The sequence below is a fragment of the Cylas formicarius genome, unplaced genomic scaffold (genome assembly GCF_029955315.1).
Source record: "Cylas formicarius isolate icCylForm1 unplaced genomic scaffold, icCylForm1.1 PGA_scaffold_1__22_contigs__length_36826433, whole genome shotgun sequence".
NCBI classification, from domain to species: Eukaryota; Metazoa; Arthropoda; class Insecta; order Coleoptera; family Brentidae; genus Cylas; species Cylas formicarius.
Genome location: NW_026844264.1, coordinates 35,844,771 through 35,865,665, shown reverse-complemented (window position 1 = coordinate 35,865,665; position 20,895 = coordinate 35,844,771). Strand labels below are relative to the sequence as shown.

At 38.2% G+C, this 20,895-nt stretch overlaps 1 protein-coding gene across 1 annotated transcript in view; it reads right to left on the bottom strand.

Annotated features, from left to right (window-relative positions):
• LOC132696951 (MOXD1 homolog 2-like) overlaps positions 1-20,895 on the bottom strand; it is a 132,599-nt gene that overhangs the window by 75,282 nt on the left and 36,422 nt on the right. Inside the window, exon 2 of the mRNA XM_060662132.1 lies at positions 15,271-15,583. Coding sequence (XP_060518115.1) covers positions 15,271-15,537 — 267 coding nt within the window. The 5' untranslated portion in view covers positions 15,538-15,583. The remainder of the gene's footprint in view (positions 1-15,270; positions 15,584-20,895) is intronic.

The window sequence follows — 20,895 nt, the reverse complement described above, 5'->3', positions numbered from 1 at the left end:
CTCATTCTTAGGTCAAGGTCAAAATCGGAGCAGGTTAGCACTCTTCTGAACCTCAAGAAAGCTTGTCGGGCCTGTTCTATACGGTATTTTATTTCGTTGTCCGATGTCCAGTCTTCGAAAAGCCAGGTACCCAAGTACTTGAATTTGTCCACTCTTTCTATGGGTCTAGCGTTAAATGTTATGGTGGAGTTTTGAAACGTGTTTAGATTCCTGGATATGATCATGAATTTTGTTTTTTTGGTATTAATATTTAAGCCCATTGATTTGCTCTGTTCTCCTACCTTATTGACCAGTTGTTGTAGGTCGTGTATATTGTCAGCGATTAGGACCGTGTCGTCCGCATAACGAATATTATTAATCCAAACCCCATTAACCTTGACTCCCATTTCCACGTCTTCTAAAGCCTCCTGGAAAATCGCCTCCGAATATAAATTGAACAAGAGTGGAGACAGCACACATCCCTGTCGCACTCCCCTCCTAATCTGTATGGTGTTCGACATAGTATTGTCCAGTTTTATTTGTGCCGTTTGGTTCCAGTACAAGTTCTCTATGCAACGGATGTCTTTTTGGTCTATATCAAGCCCTTTAAGAAGTTGGACTAACTTGTAGTGTTTTACGCGATCAAAAGCTTTTTCATAATCTATGAAACATAGACAGACATCCTTTCTCTGGTCGTAGCAGTTCTGGACAAGTACTTGTGTTGCGACTATCGCCTCTCTTGTACCTAGCCCCTGCCTGAACCCAAATTGTGAGTCGCTCATGTCTCTCTCACATTTCTTGTATATTCTTTGATGTATGATTTTAAGAAATATTTTTAAGGTATGGCTCATCAGGCTAATAAGCCTGTAATCTTCACATTTTTTTGCATTGGTCCTCTTAGGCAGGGGGATAAAAGTAGAGGACAGCCACTGTTTGGGATAATGACCTGTCTCATAGATAGTGTTAAATATTTTATGTAGTGAGTTTATTTGTCTTAGTCTTAAGGCTCTTTCATGTTCTTTGATATTTTTCGTCCGGTCTCTCCAATGTATTCTTTGCCGCATATGCGTGGAATGCTGTAAACTCGCATCTCAAATGGAATTTTGTCTTTGGCGGATCGAAGATGTTGACAGATTTTTGGACAAGTCGTAAATCTGGTCTTGACACTATTCGAAATGTGGTCAGTGATGTTTTGAATGTATTTATTTTGTGACGGAACGCTTAATATCCTTAATTCGGAAATTATAGGGAGATGATTTTTGTGCCGAATAATTTACATAAATCAATATAATACTTTTGTTGACGAGGTTACAATTTGTTATTGAGTGATTGAGATAATGTGTTACATTAGTTTCCGCTTCAATTACGACAAATAGAGTTGAAAAAGACGAACGTGTGAGAAGACCGGTGGTTTTCATATTGGACAATCTGTTTACTGTGCCCGCCCCTTCTCTACTTATTTTGCATTAAAAATTCAGCGTGGCAAATTGCGCACAGTCCATTTAGTTCCTCGTCGACGAACAATGTTGATTTTTTTTTGTAACGCCATCTAGGTGTATGCGCGTACCAGGCGGAACAATGGCCGACGGCCGGGACATCTGCCGCCACTATTTTCTTGCCTGTTTTTTTTTCTTCTAATTAGCGACGACCGGTAAAAAACGCGTCAACATAGGGACATTTTAATGAGTCGTAGCGCTTAGTTTTCAAGTGCCACGGTATCTGGTTATATTATGTCATAAAAATTCCATTAGCTTTTTTTTCTGTCCAACTTCGGACCTAATTGGGATATTATACCGAAATTCGTTTCATTATTGCGAGAAAAAAGTTTCCGTAACGTCCACCTCGAAACGCACGCTTCAAGGAGAGTACGATAGCTCATGTTCAAACAGCTGGATATCCGATGGATCTGAACTTTGTTGCCGAACTTCAGCTTATAATTTTGTGATCTATGGAAACATCCAGATAGGAGATGGTGGATGTTTTAAATTTAAAAATTCTTCACACAGACAGAAATTTTGGCTGTCTTTTTATGAGAGAATAGTTTAAGACCTTGACATGTGAGTGTGTTTCAATCTTTACAGCTCTGCGAACCCAAGTCTCCTCCATACGGGAGATTTATTTTATTATATTCATTCAAATAGATGAAAATATACGTTAAATTGGGGTATACCGAAGTGGCCGTTGTGCTTTCATAAATTTTATCGCCTTCACGGCGACTTACTTCGCAGAATTAATTTTAATTAATATTTCGCCAGGCGTCGCGGAAGAAAATCAATGGGGCCGTTTTAAAAAGTAACACCTTAAAAGACGATTAATCAAACCATTCAACTGACGCGAAAAATCCGGGCCGATGAAAATGTCAAACGGAAAAACGACGAGCGTCTCCTTTGACTATAGAGTCAGAAATGTCACGGTTAAAAATGGCTTCGTATCAGTGGCGCGCGTCGTGAATCCAATCGAAAATATAGAATTAGTAGTGGAAAATGTCCTTTTTTTGTATTTTTGTTTTAAAGAAACTAGAAACAAAATTTTGGATCTAGTCATGTCTGGTTCTCTAAGGGCGAAGGTAATAGTCCGTTAGTTGCTATGGACTGTCATCATCCAACGCTAGAAATAAGTATGAAATTGCGAATAAAATATTTGTAATTCTTACGAAAAATTAAATTTAAAATAAAACCAATTCCATTACAAGAATGTTTTAATGGTGATCATACATGGAAGGAAAATGTAAAGAAATATTAATCCCCAACAGGGATCTTTGTGAGTATTTGCTATACAATCAATCCATCTTAACTTGTAAATATCCGGGGCTTTACATAGTAAGCAGCCGATCTAAAAAACTACGTATTAATTTTTCAAAGAATCTTTCACAGGCTACTGTAATACTTTTTAGAAAACTTCTGTCAAGCTCAGAAGAAGCCAAAAGATTGGCGAAACGTCAGCAATTTCCACTCAGGAGGAATCCAGAAGTTTTGTAAAAACTAAAACTACGCATTGTTACAACTGCAAATTCAAAGTGATCATTACCTAGGTAACTACACACTGAACTGTTCTTTTTGAGATGCACGTAGAAAACAGTGTTCAAAAGGCTCTAAAGAGTCTTGAACTCACTCTGCGGGTGACTAATGGGTTTAATAATAAAAAAATCATCACTTAAGACGGTATATCAATTAACGTACCGTAATAAAAAGCTGTAATTAGTTGTTAATTAGATGGTAAGTAAAGAATCTCTTTTTAGTGACATTTTGTTCTTTCCTTATATTCGACAGCTGCGTTTGTCGGTAGGAAGGACTTGTTTATAAATAAATAAATAAATTAGCGGATATGCATTGAAAAAAGATGACTCCAGCTTTTTGTCATTTTGGTCACCAAACTAATCATTACTCTACAACTTCCGCGCCATAAAGATGACGGAAACGTATTATTAATCAAATTGTGAAAAAAAAAAACATTCATGACGTTATTGTGAAAAGCCGTATGTCATCCGAAACAATGCCATTTGTGTGGGGTCGTACGATTTAAATAATTGCGTTAGTTGGTAACAAAATAATAAGTTAGGCTGGCCAATCTTTACGGGTGATCTCTCTCCGGGCTTGCCCTACACCCGCGTGCAGGTCCGGAATGTGACGAACGCGTAGGTCGAGACCAAAGAAATTAAACATGCTACGCAAGTCTAAATGTACCGGATTATTCATTATATTTTGACACCCACCTACGGCGTTAATTTAGAAAGATAAAAAAAAGTGTAAATACAACAACAATTTGTTTTATATGGAATGCGCTATATATTATTAGTTTAAATCGCAGGTCCTTTAATAATGTCGAACCGGATACGGACTATCTAAATAATAAATATAGACTTTGGATATTTAGTTTGATTAATGTCAAACGTAGAATATTCTTGAAACAATTGCTATCAAGGCAGACTAGACGATTTTCAAACAATATGACCATTGTCCAGAAATCGGACGATAATTATTTTTAAACTGAAATATCTCAAAACGGCGAAATGAAATGTCCATTAAAAAAAAAGATGTTGCTGACATTTCGAGAGCTTGCGATCATCGTTCGTTTTTCCTGACATTTGCATAAGATAATAGATAAAACATCTGTATTTACACTTTGTTTTTTCTATCTTTCCATCTGGTTCATCTGGAATTCTTCGAGACATACCTTTGAGATTTTTTGACATTCAATAATTCCTTTTTTGACCCTTCGCGATTTTTATTAAATAAGTTAATGTCTTAAGTGATGAAAAGTGCATAACCGTTTGGTTTGATATGGAGTGACTCATTCCTGAGTGTCAAAGTTGATCTGGTCCGGTCCTGCGCACAGAACCGGTCCATCTAACCGATAATTTTTGAAAAGTTTAATTAAACCCAACATAAGTGGGTATTAGTCGCAGAAAACTGGTAGCACGACGACTCGACATCGGTCCGAATTACATAAATTACAGGCGTTATCGTCGGGGCCATCGCAGAAGTCGAGAGCTGACACCAGCTATAGCTAGTCGGATTGACCGAGAAACGAAGTACGTATTCAAATCGACACGGGCGAAACTGGTGTTTAGCCGCCCGGTGACATTTATTTCTTGTTCATTAACCTTAAAATAAAACGTGGATGGCGGATGGTTGTCGTCAATGCTGAGCGTCGAGCTGAGAACCATGAAGAGGGCGACAAAAAAAAATAAAGCGACACTCATGGAACCGGGCCGTTAATTGTATTCCAGCGCACCATTACGTTGATTTTGTGTGGGATGGAGAAGCTTGGCGAAAGTCTTAAAACATATTTCGAAACATTTTTCAAAACGGATTGACATTAAAAAGCTCGACGAATAAATAAAATTTCATGCAAGAATAACCTTACCAGAAAGAGTGCGAAGTACCCTAGACAGATAAGTTCTACGTCTAGGTCAATCACGAAACAAATGAAGAACTTCTCTGACATATCGAAATTTCTTCGACACTATCAGAAAAAGGAAAATGTCTTACCGGAAACGTGCAATATGTGACGAATCTTAACATTTTCAGCGCCTTATTCTTATCCTAAAATGTAGTTTGCACTGTGTTTGCTATTTGTTAGGGCTACGAAAATGCCAAAGGGTTATAAAAAAACTTATTAATAATCCAAACGAAACGCATGACCACAGTAATTCTTATGCACTTGATTGCCTGAACGAAGACAGTGGAAGTTCGACAATCTCTTAGTATTTCCACTGAATCAGTGTCCACCACCTTCAAGCAAACGTTAACAGAAACTAATTCGGGTTGTGTTTGAGTAGCAGCCCACGCAAAGGCTGCGCCAGTGGTGCGTTAATGCACCGCGTATTCTATGGGTTCTTTTTGTCACATCCAGGGAATATTTTTGCACATCCATTTAGAAATTTTATTATTACCACTACTTAAAGACATAACACCGTAGAAATCGCTAATATATGTGTAAAGGAAAGATCTTATATATGACTTCACATTTTCAAGTCAATCCAAAATTGTAAAAAAAAAATATTTTGCATGTAGAATAAACATCCAATAATTAGCGTGTCCTTTAGTATTAGTTTGTGTCTTGTGCAATTCGTAAAATGTGGCATTTCCGAAGTATTTCACTCAAAAGGCATTAGATGCGGCTATGGAAGTCGTAAGTATTATTTGGATTTATGTATTCTGATGTATTGTAGCAGTATCATTCCATTGTAAATTTATACTAAAAATAATATTTACAGAACATATTGACACGGTCTATATTCCATCCGACTGACGAAGATAATATGAACGATAAATAAATCTACACGAGTTCGGGGAACCAACTGATAGAGTTGAAACTTTCGAGTTACATACACCGAGTGATACAGCGGTCCTTCAATAGTCCTGTAAATCATCAACTACCGAGCCTGAATGGGACTCATCAGATGATGAAACCCCGGAATTCAAAAGAAGACAACGACAGGCTTGCTTCTACTGTCAAATCGAAGAAAGGTCAGATCCAGTACAATCACACATGTGAGGAACCAAAAAATAGGCGAAGCGAAACAAACAATCTACACAACAATCCTACTTTTAGTTGTTTTCTGTCAAATTTGAACTTTCTTATGTATATTTATGTATAAATTATGTTACATCTTGCCCCAAAAAAAATATTTAACGTTGTTTCCCAGCGGTTCGTTGACGCACCAGTATTTTTTTGAATGTTTCGATATTTTAATGTTTTTTTGACACACGTGCAACAAAATAAATAGTTTCAGAGCAAAAAAGCATTTTTTTATTTCTTTTATATGCTTTATCTCTTGACCTCTGATTTCTATCTCTGTGTGTAAGTGGTAGGTAAATAGAGACAATATGAATTAATTTCTAGTTTATTTACTATTATTCATATTTTGGTCGTTTCGAGCATCGCATTTATGCAATTCTGCAGGAATCTACGTGCCTAATATCGTACTGAGTCGAATTATTTTTAAATCCCCTGCCTCAAAAACGTAAAGGTGGATCTAATATACGGCACTGGTCATCTCCCGATAGGTCTTGAATTATCCGCTCGCTCCTATCGCCTATCGCAGAATCGGCTTCTTCATTTACTTTCACCTTACTTATCGATCGCAATCCGGCTGCCTGTTATCGCTTCCGAAAACAACAGCCACGACGCACATATCCAGCGTCCCGGTCTTATAATTAACAGCGCGAAAACCTAAATTAGGCTGCCAATAAATAAAAGAACGGGCCACGTATTAAATGATAACGCCCCGAGATATCGAGTATTTCGTTCTACATCTGCATACGATCGTGTCGATACGAGGGAGAGTCCGTTAGAATATTCGACGCTCGTCGCCGAGTTGTACCGTATTCGTAATGCCCGCGTAGCGGTGAAATGTGGTCCGTGGTGCTTCGGGCGATACCGAAACTGTAATTTCGTTTCTACGCATGTGAAACGAAGAACGTGATGATACATCTCGGTACCGCCGCCGCAGCGTTAGGTACCCTGCCCCGAGTCGGTATTTTATTGCGGCCGCATGTTAATGTGGAACATTTAGATCGGAATCTTGTCGGCCTGCCGCTTTGTCTCCCCGATCGGCGGTTGTCTCCGCATTCTACCACAAATACACCTCTTCGGCGTAAGGTAGGTATACGAATTCCTACGTGGTTTCGACTGATAAAACGCGACGGACCAAGTTTTACATTCTCCGAATAAGATGCACTACACGATCGCTACAACAAACCGTACGATTGGGACTTTATTTCTACTCCTCATTTTCCGTAAGATCGACGTTCTCACGGTCACTGGTCCACTGGTAAACATTTGAAAAAGCCACCGTTTTTGTTTTAGAAAATATGACAATATTCGGACACCTATATATTTAAAAGCAGGTAGTAAATTGCGTTTTTCTACTCCCGTCTGCAAAATACCTAATTACCCACAAACTGTACACCCTATTCCTTTTGTAGGTTCAAGCTTTGTAGAACCTCAATTGATTGCTTCTTAGTATAATCTTCGTGAAAATAAATGTCGTTATTATACATGTAGTTTTGGATTGTTGCTTTTGTGTCACATGAGGAAGGGGTTTTAGTAAACTACCTAGTTTGTTTGTTTTTAAACCAACTTTTAAATAAATCAGCGGTGGTGTCTTCATGGTAATCCAGAGAAGAGTCTTTAATATTCTTCGCAGAGAGAAAAAGTCCATTTGGAATCCAACCATCTTTAGAGCCAGCATGCAAAATAGATTTTCCTTTACCTCTTTTTGATGGCGTAGTGGTATACCAAAGCAAAGAATATTAAACACAGGTAGGTATAAAATTATTTTCTATTACGGACCACAATTTTACCTGAATTTAAATTCCGAAACTTTAGGTAATAATCTTGTTGTATTGTATGTTAATGACCTCCCTTGGATAATCCCATTCAAAAGCAATTGGTCACTTTCTTATATCTATGAACAGACCATACCCTCGAATGGCCTAGTCCTGGTAATAATAGGCACTTCACTGTCTAGGTATCAATGTGTTATATTTTCACGAAAACAGCATCAAACTTGCAGATAGCAGCCTGAAACCTTCATTTCTTATTCCAAATAACTTAAAACCGCACTTTTTGGGTCAAATCGTTGCCGATTTCGATTAGATTCAAGTCAAACTCTGTTTTTTCGCCACTTCCTGTACCGAAATCTACTATAAAAGTAGTCACGTGCGGTTTGGAGCAAACGGCGGAAAATATTCCCTACGGCTCACGGTAACGATCATCGGAATTTCAAAAACCGAATATTATTTTATGTTTAATAGCGTGAAGAGTTGTAGCCTGACATAAAATCGACGATCAACGATCAAAACTGATTGGAAAATTTCATAACGTGTTCGCTGAACGAACAAAACGAAAAATCGAACAATTAAATAAAAATTATCGGCCTTTGTCGACGGTGCGGCAACGCACAATGCAATAAAAACCCCTCCCGCGACAATAAACATGAAATTAAAACGATTTTTGATGCGGGAATCCAGCGACAAGCAATACGCGATCGATATATAAAAACATAAAACAGTAACGAAAATGTACAGTTTCGAACAAAGCCCTGACTGATATGAATCCGACGAAAGTAATCGATCTCTTCGATGTATCCGTCGATACTTTGGAACACGCCGTTCGTGGTTTCTTTTCGTCGAATCGTGGGCCGATATCGGATTCCGTTTCACGTTTTGCATCGACTTTGCGAAAGAGCGCCGATCCAAATGTAATTGGGTCAGGACGACTTCGCGGAAAGGTCGATAATCCGTTACGAGATATTCGCGGGCTTAATTATTACCCTGCAGAACCCTAATTTAATCTGAATGAAAATCTCTCCATTTGTCCCTCTCGAAAACAAAATCGTCATCGTTAGGCGGGCGCTTTGGCTCGCCGCCTTGCAATTGTTGTTTGAGCCAGAGATAATCTTAAGTATCAATCAGGCTAACGGAAAAAACCGCAACACCCCTAAAGCTCGACGATTATTCCTTGCTCGCGTTCTTACTTGAGAGACGGAAAGATGTAAATTAGCCGCGAGTAAAATTATTTCCCAACTTTTCCATTACAAAAGAAACGGCGACGGTCTCAAATCAAAATTTATCCACGTTAGGATAGTTTTGAGATATCCAGAAACCTGAAACGTTAACACTTCTGGACTCCTCCTATACGCCGGTTTTTGCCGACGTTTCGCCAGTCATCCTGCTGGCTTCTTCAGAGTTTGATCTCCTAAATTCTCTAAAATCCAATCCGGACACCGTAATCCCAAAAGCAGAAATGCTACGGTAGTCATGGACACAAATGAATACCAGGAAAAGATTCGAGATATTCTAACAGACGTATCATATCGTCAACTTAAAAAAGATCCTACGTCGTCTATGAATCACAACCTTAAATCTGTTACTAAGGCTTCTTGTCTATCAGACTCAAACTTTTTAAATTGCAACAAGAAATTTTGAAAAACTGCGACTTACTTTGGATTTTTTAACACTTAGTCTTAGTCTTAACGGTGTGGTGCGGTGTGTGGCTGTATTATCAATTAACAGAAATAGTTAGTCCCTTTCAGGATCGGAGGGAGAAAACTGTTTCCGTCTTCTCTGCTCGGTGGAAATCCGAAGTTATACGGATTTTAAGGTGGTCCTTTCCTCTGCCGCATAGATTTGTTGACACCGTTCGTGTCACAGTGAAGTAGTAGTCGACTTCTATCAGCGATCGGTCTCTTAGATCCTTTATTTCAAGTCAATACTAATACCAGATTTCGGGTGGTTCCGGGGAGGAACAAATAGGGCCGGAGACTCTTTCCGGATCGAGCCGCTTAAAATGGCGGAACTTACGAGGAAGCGCGGAAAACGGGGAACCTTGGGGGAATTGCCAGGCCGGTTTAACTTCGGCATGCGACGCATATATAAACTGTTTCGGCGTCGGGGACACGTTCCGCCACAAAAGCCATTTGAATGCTGATTCCGCTTTTACTGCCCCATATTCCAGAAATGAAAACGAATTCGTAGCGGCGCCCCCGCCCCCGCCGCCGCTGCTCGTAATTAATTTCGTTTAACCGACATAACTTGTTAATCGCCGAAGTTTGTAATTGTTCGAAACAAGGTTTCGGCGAACTGGGGAGGTTGTTTTGCGGCAACAGGTCACAGAGTGCGGCCTTTTTGCAAGTTCGAGAGGCGTGTTGTTTATATTTATTTGATACGGATGCGTTTATTATCTCTGGGATCCCTTGGATGATCCCATTCAAAAGCAATTGGTCACTTTCTTATATCTATCAACACACCATACGTTGGGATATGTATCAAGGGTGATTTTTATCTCTCTTTCGCGTGTGCCTGCCCCAAAAGCTTAATTACTTTTGGAGTACTGTCCTTCCCGGAGTGGTAAGCATTGTTGTTGGCCCACTCAAGTTGCCGCCCTAAAAATCTATGACGGCATCTATGAATTTACGAACACCAATCACACAAAAGGCATAGAAATTGCCCCGAAACTCATTAGCAATGCGAACCCAACGAAATTTTCCGCAGTGTGGCGATCCGTCTCCGAATCACAACGAATGGTGGAACGGTAAACTGCCGCAGATCACGAAACGCGGGATGAAATTCCATGATTGAACGGCCGGTTTTCGTGACATTTTGAACGTATAATCATTTGTTATAACGGAATTGAAAACGAAAACGACGGTCCGTACGTGGTTACGGAATTTCCGGGGATCGTCCGGGAATAAATTTAATCGGCGACGTTCGTTTATGTTATTCATAGCAAAATTGCATAGTAGGGCGCATTAATTCGCGTTTTGCGATTGTCTCGCGGGTCGTTGGATCGCATTCAACATCGAACGCCTCAAATCAATTACCAGAAAATGCAACGCGGTCTGCGCCATCCCGTCACGGCACCCGATCGCTTGTACTAGGAGTTTCGGACGTTCCTAAATGATTATTACACGTCGATAAATGTTTTTTTTTAATTTTTGGTTTTGGGGAAACTTTGAGGGGGATTCATCGTGGAAAAATAATGGTAGAAAGTCATGTAATAAATATTCCAAATCGTAATGTTTTCCGAGTTACAGCTTGTCAAAATTTACGTTTTAAACACTTATTATTAACGCATGATCTCAATTCTCAAACGGAACAAGCTGGGATTTTACACAGAGGGCCTGGTTTAGTAAAAGTCAAGTGTTTCAAAAATTTGTCACTAGAGGGCACTTTACCGGCAATTTAGAACAAACTGCCTTAAGCAGAATCACAAATCCTCGAAAATCGTTACTCTTTTCTCAAGTCGATAAATGTTATCGTTCGGCCACAAATCGATATTTTTATTCTCGCCACGAATACCCCACACTAATTTACAGAAAGGTGATACTGGACATCGCGCTATGCATCTCTGTAACGGAAAACCAAGTGGAAATGAAACCCAGCAATATTAACCTACACCAAGTTTTTCAAGACATTTAATATTTTCGAAAATAAGAAAATATTAATAATAAACGATCATTTTCTTATACACATAAAAAAAAATATGTCGAACACGAAAAAAATAGGCCTAACCTATTTCTAATGATTTCGCAATCGTCTATTATTTTTTGTCATAGATCATTGATATCTGATATAAGTGTTTCATACACTTTAAGTGCCCCCAAGAAATTTCATTAAGTTCTGTTAGGTAACATAACATTTACAAGCAAAATTCAAGCCGAGAATAAAAAAAATCGACCTCGAATCGAAATTTTTGGTATAATCTTCGTGAAAATAAATGTCGTTATTATACATGTAGTTTTGGATTGTTGATTGTGTGACACATGAGGAAGGGGTTTTAGTCAACTGTCTACTGTGATAACTTGCATTATCCATTATAATGACGCTATTAGGAGGAATGTTTGGGGTATCATAAGTGTCGAACCAGGTTTCATCCAAGTAAATAATTGGCCTTTGCTGTTCTCTGTAAGTCCAAATTTTTTCTAGATATTCCAATGGCCATTTCCGAATACTAAAAGATTCCATTAAAACTTGCCTTTTGTCAATTTTTTTAAATCTAAAACCCATGTGTTGAATAGACTTCCATAAGGTAGTTCTGCCACATTTAACACCGGTTTCATCTTTTTCGAGCCTCCTTATTAAGATACCTAATGTAGGCACGCTTTGTTCCTCGTATAACTGGTAAATTTTACGCCGTATTATATCTTGATCACTTTCATCTACACTCGAGAAAATATCAGCATCGCTTCTTTTTTTCCTCGCTGAAATGGGATTATTCAAAATTTTCCATACAGTTGATGTTGATGTCAATGTGGCCGTTTCTTCCTTCCTTCCTTAATCACAGTGTTTTCTACATTTGAGCTGGAGGGTCTCCTGAGATACACTAGATTCGCACATATTTTGCATAATTCGCACACGATTCAACACACGCTGTATTACACACGAAATAAGAATGATTACTAATAAATTTAAACTAAGTAGTATACCAAACCAATGAATATTAAACACAGATAGGTATAAAATTATTTTCTATTACGGACCACGATTTTACCTGAATTTATATTCCGAAACTTTAGGTAATAATCTTGTTGCATTGTATGTTAATGACCACGCTTGGATAATCCCATTCAAAAGCAATTGGTCACTTTCTTATATCTATGAACAGACCATACCATGAATTTCCATAACCATTGCCACTGCTGCTTCAAAAAATATTTCGGCAACATCTGCAATGTGCTGCGAATAGAACATTTGCGATTAATATTAAAGGAGGAAATTACGTCCTTTCCAATTCGCCTCTTACTGCAACAGCTGACGATATATTCCTACCATCATCATTGCTTCATGTTACATACGAAGTAAAAAGTTTTTCTCAGCACAAACTGATATTTCCGGTGAAGAAAATCGATTTTACAGGTTTTTTGAAATCAGAAGATCTAAATTATCAAAAATATTGTAATCAAATTAATTTTATTTATTCGTTCCAATATTTCTTTTTTATCGCCCCCGACGAAGCATATAGAATAACTTCTTCAAGACTCGCCCTTCGAATGATGATTTGCAATGACAAATTACATGCGCAGAACGCATTTTATCAGTGTTTCCCGTACCGACAAATACAACAGGTCCGAACATGTTGCTTTACCCAGTTTAAACGCTGGCATTATGTGAAACTGTTCAGCAAAACTCCATTTTTAATCAAGTAGAAGTTTTTAACTATTAATTATCGTTATTTTTAATACGTATCGTCTTCGCATCCGAATGTAAAATACACGCCACTGACTTTAATCGATTTTAGATGCCGCCGGGCATGCCCGCTCTAGGGTGCTCTGTGCATTTTCTCCATTCTTCTCTGTGGCAGGGCTAAATTTTAAAACACTACGTGTCCCGATTCGCGTAGCTGATATATAAGCTCCATGCAGTAACTCTAACGTCCGTTTTACTGGAATCTACGTGGAAAGCGCGCCATAGTGGCGGACGCGATCTTAAAACAATGGCTCCGTAAATAAAAGTAATTGTTTATTGCTGTTATTATTTTTACGGAAACGCGGGGGGTGGGGGTGGGGGGCAGCGGCGCCAACAAGATGTAAATTAGCTCCGTACACTTAATGGACGTGCAAACCATACGAGAAAAATTCCGTTATTATTAAAGAACTGCTTAGCAATGAAAAATATACTAAAAGCACTTAATTTCTTGTCTATAAAACAAAAAGTAATGTTTAATGTCTACGAATTTATTTTTAAAATTAGACGGCAGTGTGTTTCTAATTATATTTGTGAGAAAGTCACCTATTTGAGAAACATTCATTGTTACAATACAAGAAATTGTGCCAATTTTATGCTTCGCTCTTAGTTTTTGTCTACAATTTTATATGTAAAATAACTATTTTGTTTTTTTATGTGGCATAATAATAAATATTATTGTTTATCGCGTTATCGGTTAAAAAGTCAGGGCAGCAGTCGAAACAATGAACGAAAATTAGCATCAGCTGCTCTAACATTGTGACCTTACTCGACGTTTAAAAACTAGTGGCAATTCTGCCGTCCCTCTTTTGAGGACCGAATTTAGTAGCACGCGTTGATTAATGGGCAATTCCGAGTCTTTCCGAAACAGTCATCGCGGGGCCGTAACTATTAAAATTAGGTAGCGATTCATTTCGGCGTCAGTCGTATATACGAAAGTTAAATAACACAGCGACAGCGAACAATAAAGGTCGGATAGTGCGCGAGGCACAAAGGCAACGATTTTAAAATGTAATAAGCGAAGTTGTTAGCGAGATGGGTAGATATGAGCCGACAGTCGAGAGCGTTTTTGATGAGCTTATAACCATATTCAATTACTCACGCTTGTGTATTCCCGGTCGCGCTGAGTTACGGTGGCCGGAGCCTGCGAACTGAATGACACCAAGGCGAAATTCATAAGATTTCTCCGTTTCAATTTTTGGCTATAATTATACAAATTTGATTTGATTTAGTGAAAATACCAGTCTACAATACATATATCATTAGATTGTCAGTCATTTCATGTTCTACACTAGCATAAACTTCTGTTTTGCGTAACTAAAACAACTGAAATTGCTGATTCTGATGTAGTAAATAGTATTTGCAGTATTGGTGCTACCTTACCGAACAGAGTTCAGATAAAGTCTGTTTATAGATATAAGAAAGCGACTAACTGATCCGAATTAAGGAAAGACCCGGGCAATAATCTTGTTGCATTGTATGTTAATGACTTATATCTATGAACAGACCATATCTACCCTAATCTTATATTATGCTGGTTCATATTTTAATTTTAATTGATACCATAGTTCATTCAATGTTATATTGAGAGCTTAAATTCTTTGGGGACCTTCAGTCTAGAAGGTAGAGTCCAACAATAGTTGTCCAACTTAGAAGCGCCTCTTACGAGAGTTCCGCAAGGTAGCATCTTTGACCCTATAATTTTTTCTATTCTAAGGCCTGGTTTGAATTCTTTCGAAGTGTAGGTAAGTTGTTTTTCTTATTCTAGATGTACTGTTTGTTTCTATATTTTCATTTTTTTACTTTAACAATGATTGGATTTTCTTTATATACTTTTAAGACTGCCAATTTTGATATTTTGATATATCGTTCACAGTTTGCCTTAATGTGCTACTACTATTTTTTTATTTGACAGCCTTCTAAACGTTAATGAATAATAAATGAACCTTAGAAAAACGGAAACATTTATTGAATGATATCTATAAGCGTAAAAGCTAAATTAATTTCTTTTGATAATTCAGCGTCTGATAATCACTGAGCACTAGAAAATGATGCGCAAATTATAAGATTATGATTAATATTTTCGACTTTAACTTACCTGGAAATACACCTGTCCCTGGTCCACCCAACCGACGACCATGTCGGCGCCGGCCATTTTCCCATCCTTGGAAAACCCGAAACCTACGTAGCCCAGGGTGCGCACCTGCACCTCGAAAGTGATATCCTGAGGGCCAGGACCTAAGGTCCACAAAAGCCGATAATCCGGGCTGAGGTAAGTCGAATGGGTCCATCGCGCGCAGCTGGCCAACGACACGACACAAAAAACACTAAGCACTGAGAGAAACTTGCTGCCGAAGCTTTCCATTTTTCCTTGACCACGTCTTTCGGAATTAATACTTCTTTGGCATTACCTGCAACAAGAAAGACATGTTTATTTCGATTGTTTCCATTTTTCGCACCAACACTATCGGAAAAGTCGGACAAGAATTAAAGAACTGATTGTCGAAATGTCCTATTTTCTCACTTACATTAGGTATTTACTCCGTAGGAACTTTGCCAGAAAAATAAAAAGGATAGATCCCTCAAAAGAGCTAGATTAAAATCCAGCACCGCTAGAAATAGACAGCTAGTTTTGAAAAAAAACACTTTTGCATCAAACCCTAATAATAGGCATCATGGCATGATGAAAATTGAAGGAACGATGGGTAAAATGGGTAAAAATAGTTTAAGCGAAAATCTGTAGACCCAAAGCACGCTACTCATGTTGTTCATACTTTACAATACTCCTCGCAGGTTTGAGACTCCTCCTCAAAGTCCGGATCTCAACGCAAATGAGAACCTGTGGGATATATTCGAAAAAATAACCATTAAATATAAATTAAGAAAGGTTTTATTAAAGGAAGGGAATACTAGGGGAAGAAATAGCACAAAAGTCACCCGACCAAAAATCTGAATAGTATGAACTGGTCATATTTTATTATTAGTTTACCTCTTAGTTCCATATTATAGACTTGCATGCCTTAAGTCGTCGGTATAATGGTGATACTAGGAATGAAACAAATACGGAACTTGAGAACTGAGAAAGGCAAGACGATTAAATAACGAACGTGACTTCTTGGTACATTGTCAGCAGAGTAAGCAAGCGAATTTGATCAACTAGCAAACAAAACCAAAACAGTGCACGAATAAATGACGTTAGATTTGAATCATACTACAGGGTGTTACAAAAAGTAGGTCAATTCAATTTAAACCGCTTTCGATTGCTTGAGCTCCCAATTGTTCTTCTTGTTGTTCTTCTTCGAGAAAAACGTTGGTGTCTGGAAAAGGTTTTTTCCAAAATATTATTATCAAGTAATTAAGTAATCCTACTATCTAAAATCTAAATCTAAAATTCTTGCATGTAATCAATTCTTTTACTCAGGTCTCCAATTGTCACCAATATGGGAATCAGTCATCCGAGACGGTGTTTAGGTCACTCATTTAGCTCCGCCCCCCTCAAACAATATATAAGCAGGTACAGAGTAAAATACGAGCCAGTTCCAGTCAAGCTCCGAAGAAGCCAACAGGAATGGCGAAAAGGCAAAATCCAGAAGTTTTATAAAAAGCATTACAGTATGCGTTTTTTTGTATTCTGTACATAAATAAATAAATATTACAATAACAATAACGCATTTTTAAGAGGAAAGGACCGTTAGCGAATCGGTCCACTTTTTCGTAGCGCCCTGTATTACCGGCGGACTTGTTCTTCGCACACGGCGCGGCGAATTAAATAATAACGCAGCTTAAACCGCGTGTGTGTTAATAACCGTCGTTAATGCACTTTTAATAATACTTCGAGGCATTGTCGTCAGCGTAATTGATATCAGCAAACGGAAATTAAGGAGACGCGTCGCGGAATGAATAATCGTAAAACCTGTAGAGTGGATACGTCGGGGTAAGATTGATTACATCGGCCGTGCAAGTATCTCATTTGCCGGTAACAGGATACCCGTTCGGGTCGGGTTTCGCAACGCGAAAAATAAAAAAATCCGCGACTATAAATATAAATATTCGCGGCATTTGTTGCAACTAATTGGCGCTGCGCGAGCGCGTATATCGATTCAGGCGACTATTCTGGCGCACCGTTTAAATTTGTAGGTTATTTATGTGCGGTTGGCGTTTTAATGTTTTTAAATCCGCCCGGGCACGCGTTTTTAATGTCGGATTCGTGTATCCGTTAACGTCGAACGTATTAAAATGGCGGTTTACGCACCGAAATTATATTCGGGTGCGCCATTGTTACGTTAAAACGAAGCGGGACTAGTACGGGCCGTGTAAACCCGGTCAACAAACTGTGACGGTTTTCGCGTCCAATGAGAATCGTTCGTTTTGGTATAAACCGGAAAGGGGTGGGGGGATTTCGTGGGGTCACTTAATATATTAAACGCGAGATTGAATACGGGCCTCATACACGTATATATTCAACAGATCGTTTTATAAAACTAACAACAGCAGAAGATACGTTGCGATACCAAGCAGAATACTAACAACGCAGGTCAACTTTACAAAATGTTATTGACAGAATCGTAATGGCACCCTCTGCTGGTAATGTCTTCTAGACACAAAGAAGCACCATAAAGGGTATCTGCACTATTAAATAATAAATAAATAATTTATCTGTTCAGTTAGCTACAAATATTAAAAATTAATAATAAAAAATAAAAAGTAAAACTTCAATTAAAACATTTTATACAATACTTTGCTTATACTGCGCAATAAAATATATTTTCATGTCCCACTTCTAAAAAATCGTACAAATAGCTATGAACATAACAAACAAAAAATTTCAGCACGATTTTGTAATTAATTGTAAAATTGCCAATAAAAGAAATTATTCACATAAAGAAGGAAAAAAATCAAATATTTTAATAATAATTTAATGTAAAAAGTATATTTCTGCAAATTACAGTATACATTTAAATACATTTAAGATATTTAAATACTTTTATATCAAATACTTTATTTATATAATATTTGATTATATTTCAGATTGTTATTAAAAAATATTAGTTGTATGTATATGCCCATAATTTTTTTAAATCGTTATATTCATGGTTACGAGAGAAAATCATATGCAACATTCACAAAAAATAAATTTTTCGGCAGAGATTTTGAATAACAAAATTATTCGATCAAAATCTTACTGGAGCCCGGTATTTAAAATTTATTTGAAATTAATTAATTTCCCAACCCTAAATCAGCCTGATATGCCACACAGGCAGGTTTGGCTTAAACAGGATGGTCTGCAATATATGGCCATATTTAAAATCAAAAAGTCTATAAGGAAAAACCAGCAAAACCATATTTTAGCTGCGCACAGCATAAGACGAACTCATAAAAATAAACACAAGCTTGTTAAGTATTTTTTGTGCACCTAATTCGTTGATACCATATACGCCGTAACGCGTTATTTGTTTAAAATTTTCACATACTGAAGTACTTTCATTAAACCGTAGAACGGAATCAAAAGTTTAATCCAAAATCCATAACCTAATTCGATTTAAAAGTGCTGTGCTAGCACCGTCTGCCTGGAGGATTAGAATCCTTAGTAAGAGCCCTTCCAGCGATATGCTGCATCGCAAACAAACCCTGCAGGGTTACTTAAGGGCTGGGATTAACTAACTAACTAATAATGTTACGCACAATGTCCGAATCCATAATCTGCGCCACACATTAGCAATTACTGAACATTTCTGACACTGGAATCGCCATCGTCCTCATTGCAGGTCATCGCGTATACCTAGAATTCTATAACCAACGTGAATTATGGACGGTGGACTAGTTTTTTTGCCCATTTATCTTATCTATCTTATTTCTCTAAAACCATTTACCATGTTCTTGAGGGTCTTCCTCTACTTCTTCCGTTTGTCAGCTTATATTCAATCACTATCGTTGACTGTCTTTCAGGTTTCAATCTCTTTGTTGTTGTAGATACTCTTCCTGTGCTCTTATTTCCTCATTATGTATGCATATATCAAATTTAATGTACGTATGGCCTTTTCCCTTGGTGTACTCTGTTGTAGATGTTTCTGAAACTGTATCTCCTAGATATTTGAACACCTTACAGCCGTTCCTGGAAGTTTAATTCCCAGTGTTCTACGTCCCCAATCCTTAGATACTCAACCGGTAAGTTTCAACAACGACGGTCGGTTATATTTTAATTTACGGCGTTGCCATTCACGCAATTGCCATTCACTTCGTCGTCGTAACCGTTTTCAATGGGATATCTTCAGGATCGACATGCCATTAAACGGAAATAAGAAGACTGCATAAACACGACACACGTATAATTAAGCTACGAATTGCGTGCGTGAGCCTCGAACGAAATTAAGGCACGGTTTTTCGAGTCCGAGGCAGCTCGGCTAAATCGATTTCTCAGTTCGATAGATATTATGCCCCCACGTAACCTTCAAATCAATCATCAGACGGACATCGCAGAGCTCAGATTTTGGTTAGATGATGACTAATTTTTTTTTCTATGTCTAGCTAGTATGTGAGCCGCGATTTGAACTCTGAGCTAAAGGTTACGCCGATATAAAGAGGAAACGATACATTATACACACACTTTGTGTAAAGTTCTTTTTTTTATGACGCCGTCTTCTATCGAAAGTCAGCGATCCATGGTTATAGTGGTCAGGCTCCTCTATACTGTAGTATTCCCTGTTTGATGGTCACGAGGGGTTCTTTATGTTAACCCATTTGTCGCAGTATCTCTAGGTTTGTCCAACACTTCAACAATCATACAAAAGAGCTGGAAATATATAGCAGGCAAGTATTCTGGTTCAGAGTTCAAGGTTGAGGTTTCGGTTTGCTCAATTCTCGATCTCATCTCCGTTTTTGGGTCTCATTGTTGATTGACGGATGTGCACAGGTATTTTAGAGATGACAGTGTCTACGTGTCTCCTATTGGGATTCTACTATCATACGACAATGCGAACCACACCAAAGCGGAAATGGCAAAAATATGACCATGGAAGAAACAGAAAACTAAATGGCCATAATAACCGCTGGTTTTTAGAAGAACATTGGTCAATGTTGGTAGAAGAAGTACCATATTTTCGCATTTTCCTTATGGAGGCATCAAATGTCTGGTTTATTGCACCGTAGTAGAAGAGCTGAAGGTTCTTTTAAGAGAAGTGTGTTATCTTTTTAAAATGGACCCAAAGATCGCCTCCTTAGTTATTGACATTGAATATTTATTCAGATTGGTCTGTGGCATGGGTAAAAAGTTATAGGATTTCTGAGGAATGGGTTTAATTATCATGAAATAGTTCCACATTGCATTGCATTGCGCCATTAAGGTTTACATTGGACCCCTGTCCAGGGCATGTGCTCTAGGCACTCGCAGCGCCTTTAATGGTTCCTGGCAATCAGCAAGCCTCTGTGGCAGTTGCCTTTCTTGCGCATAGCTCGATGAGATATATACCACAGCCGATCTGTATCTTCGCCTTTGATCTCCTTGGTGTTGGAGCACCCCTTTCCTGATAGGTTCGTTTTCTGTGAGACGATATTGGAGCTTACGACCACTAGCCTTCTGTCTAGGAAGAGGTACAATGAGCCTTAAGCACTGACAGAGATAATGGACCATAAATAAATCTAAATGCAACTGTTGTTTATCTCAAAACCGGCAAATCACCTGGCCAAAAGCTGGCACGTAAATTTCGGCCGTCCAACAAGAAAATAT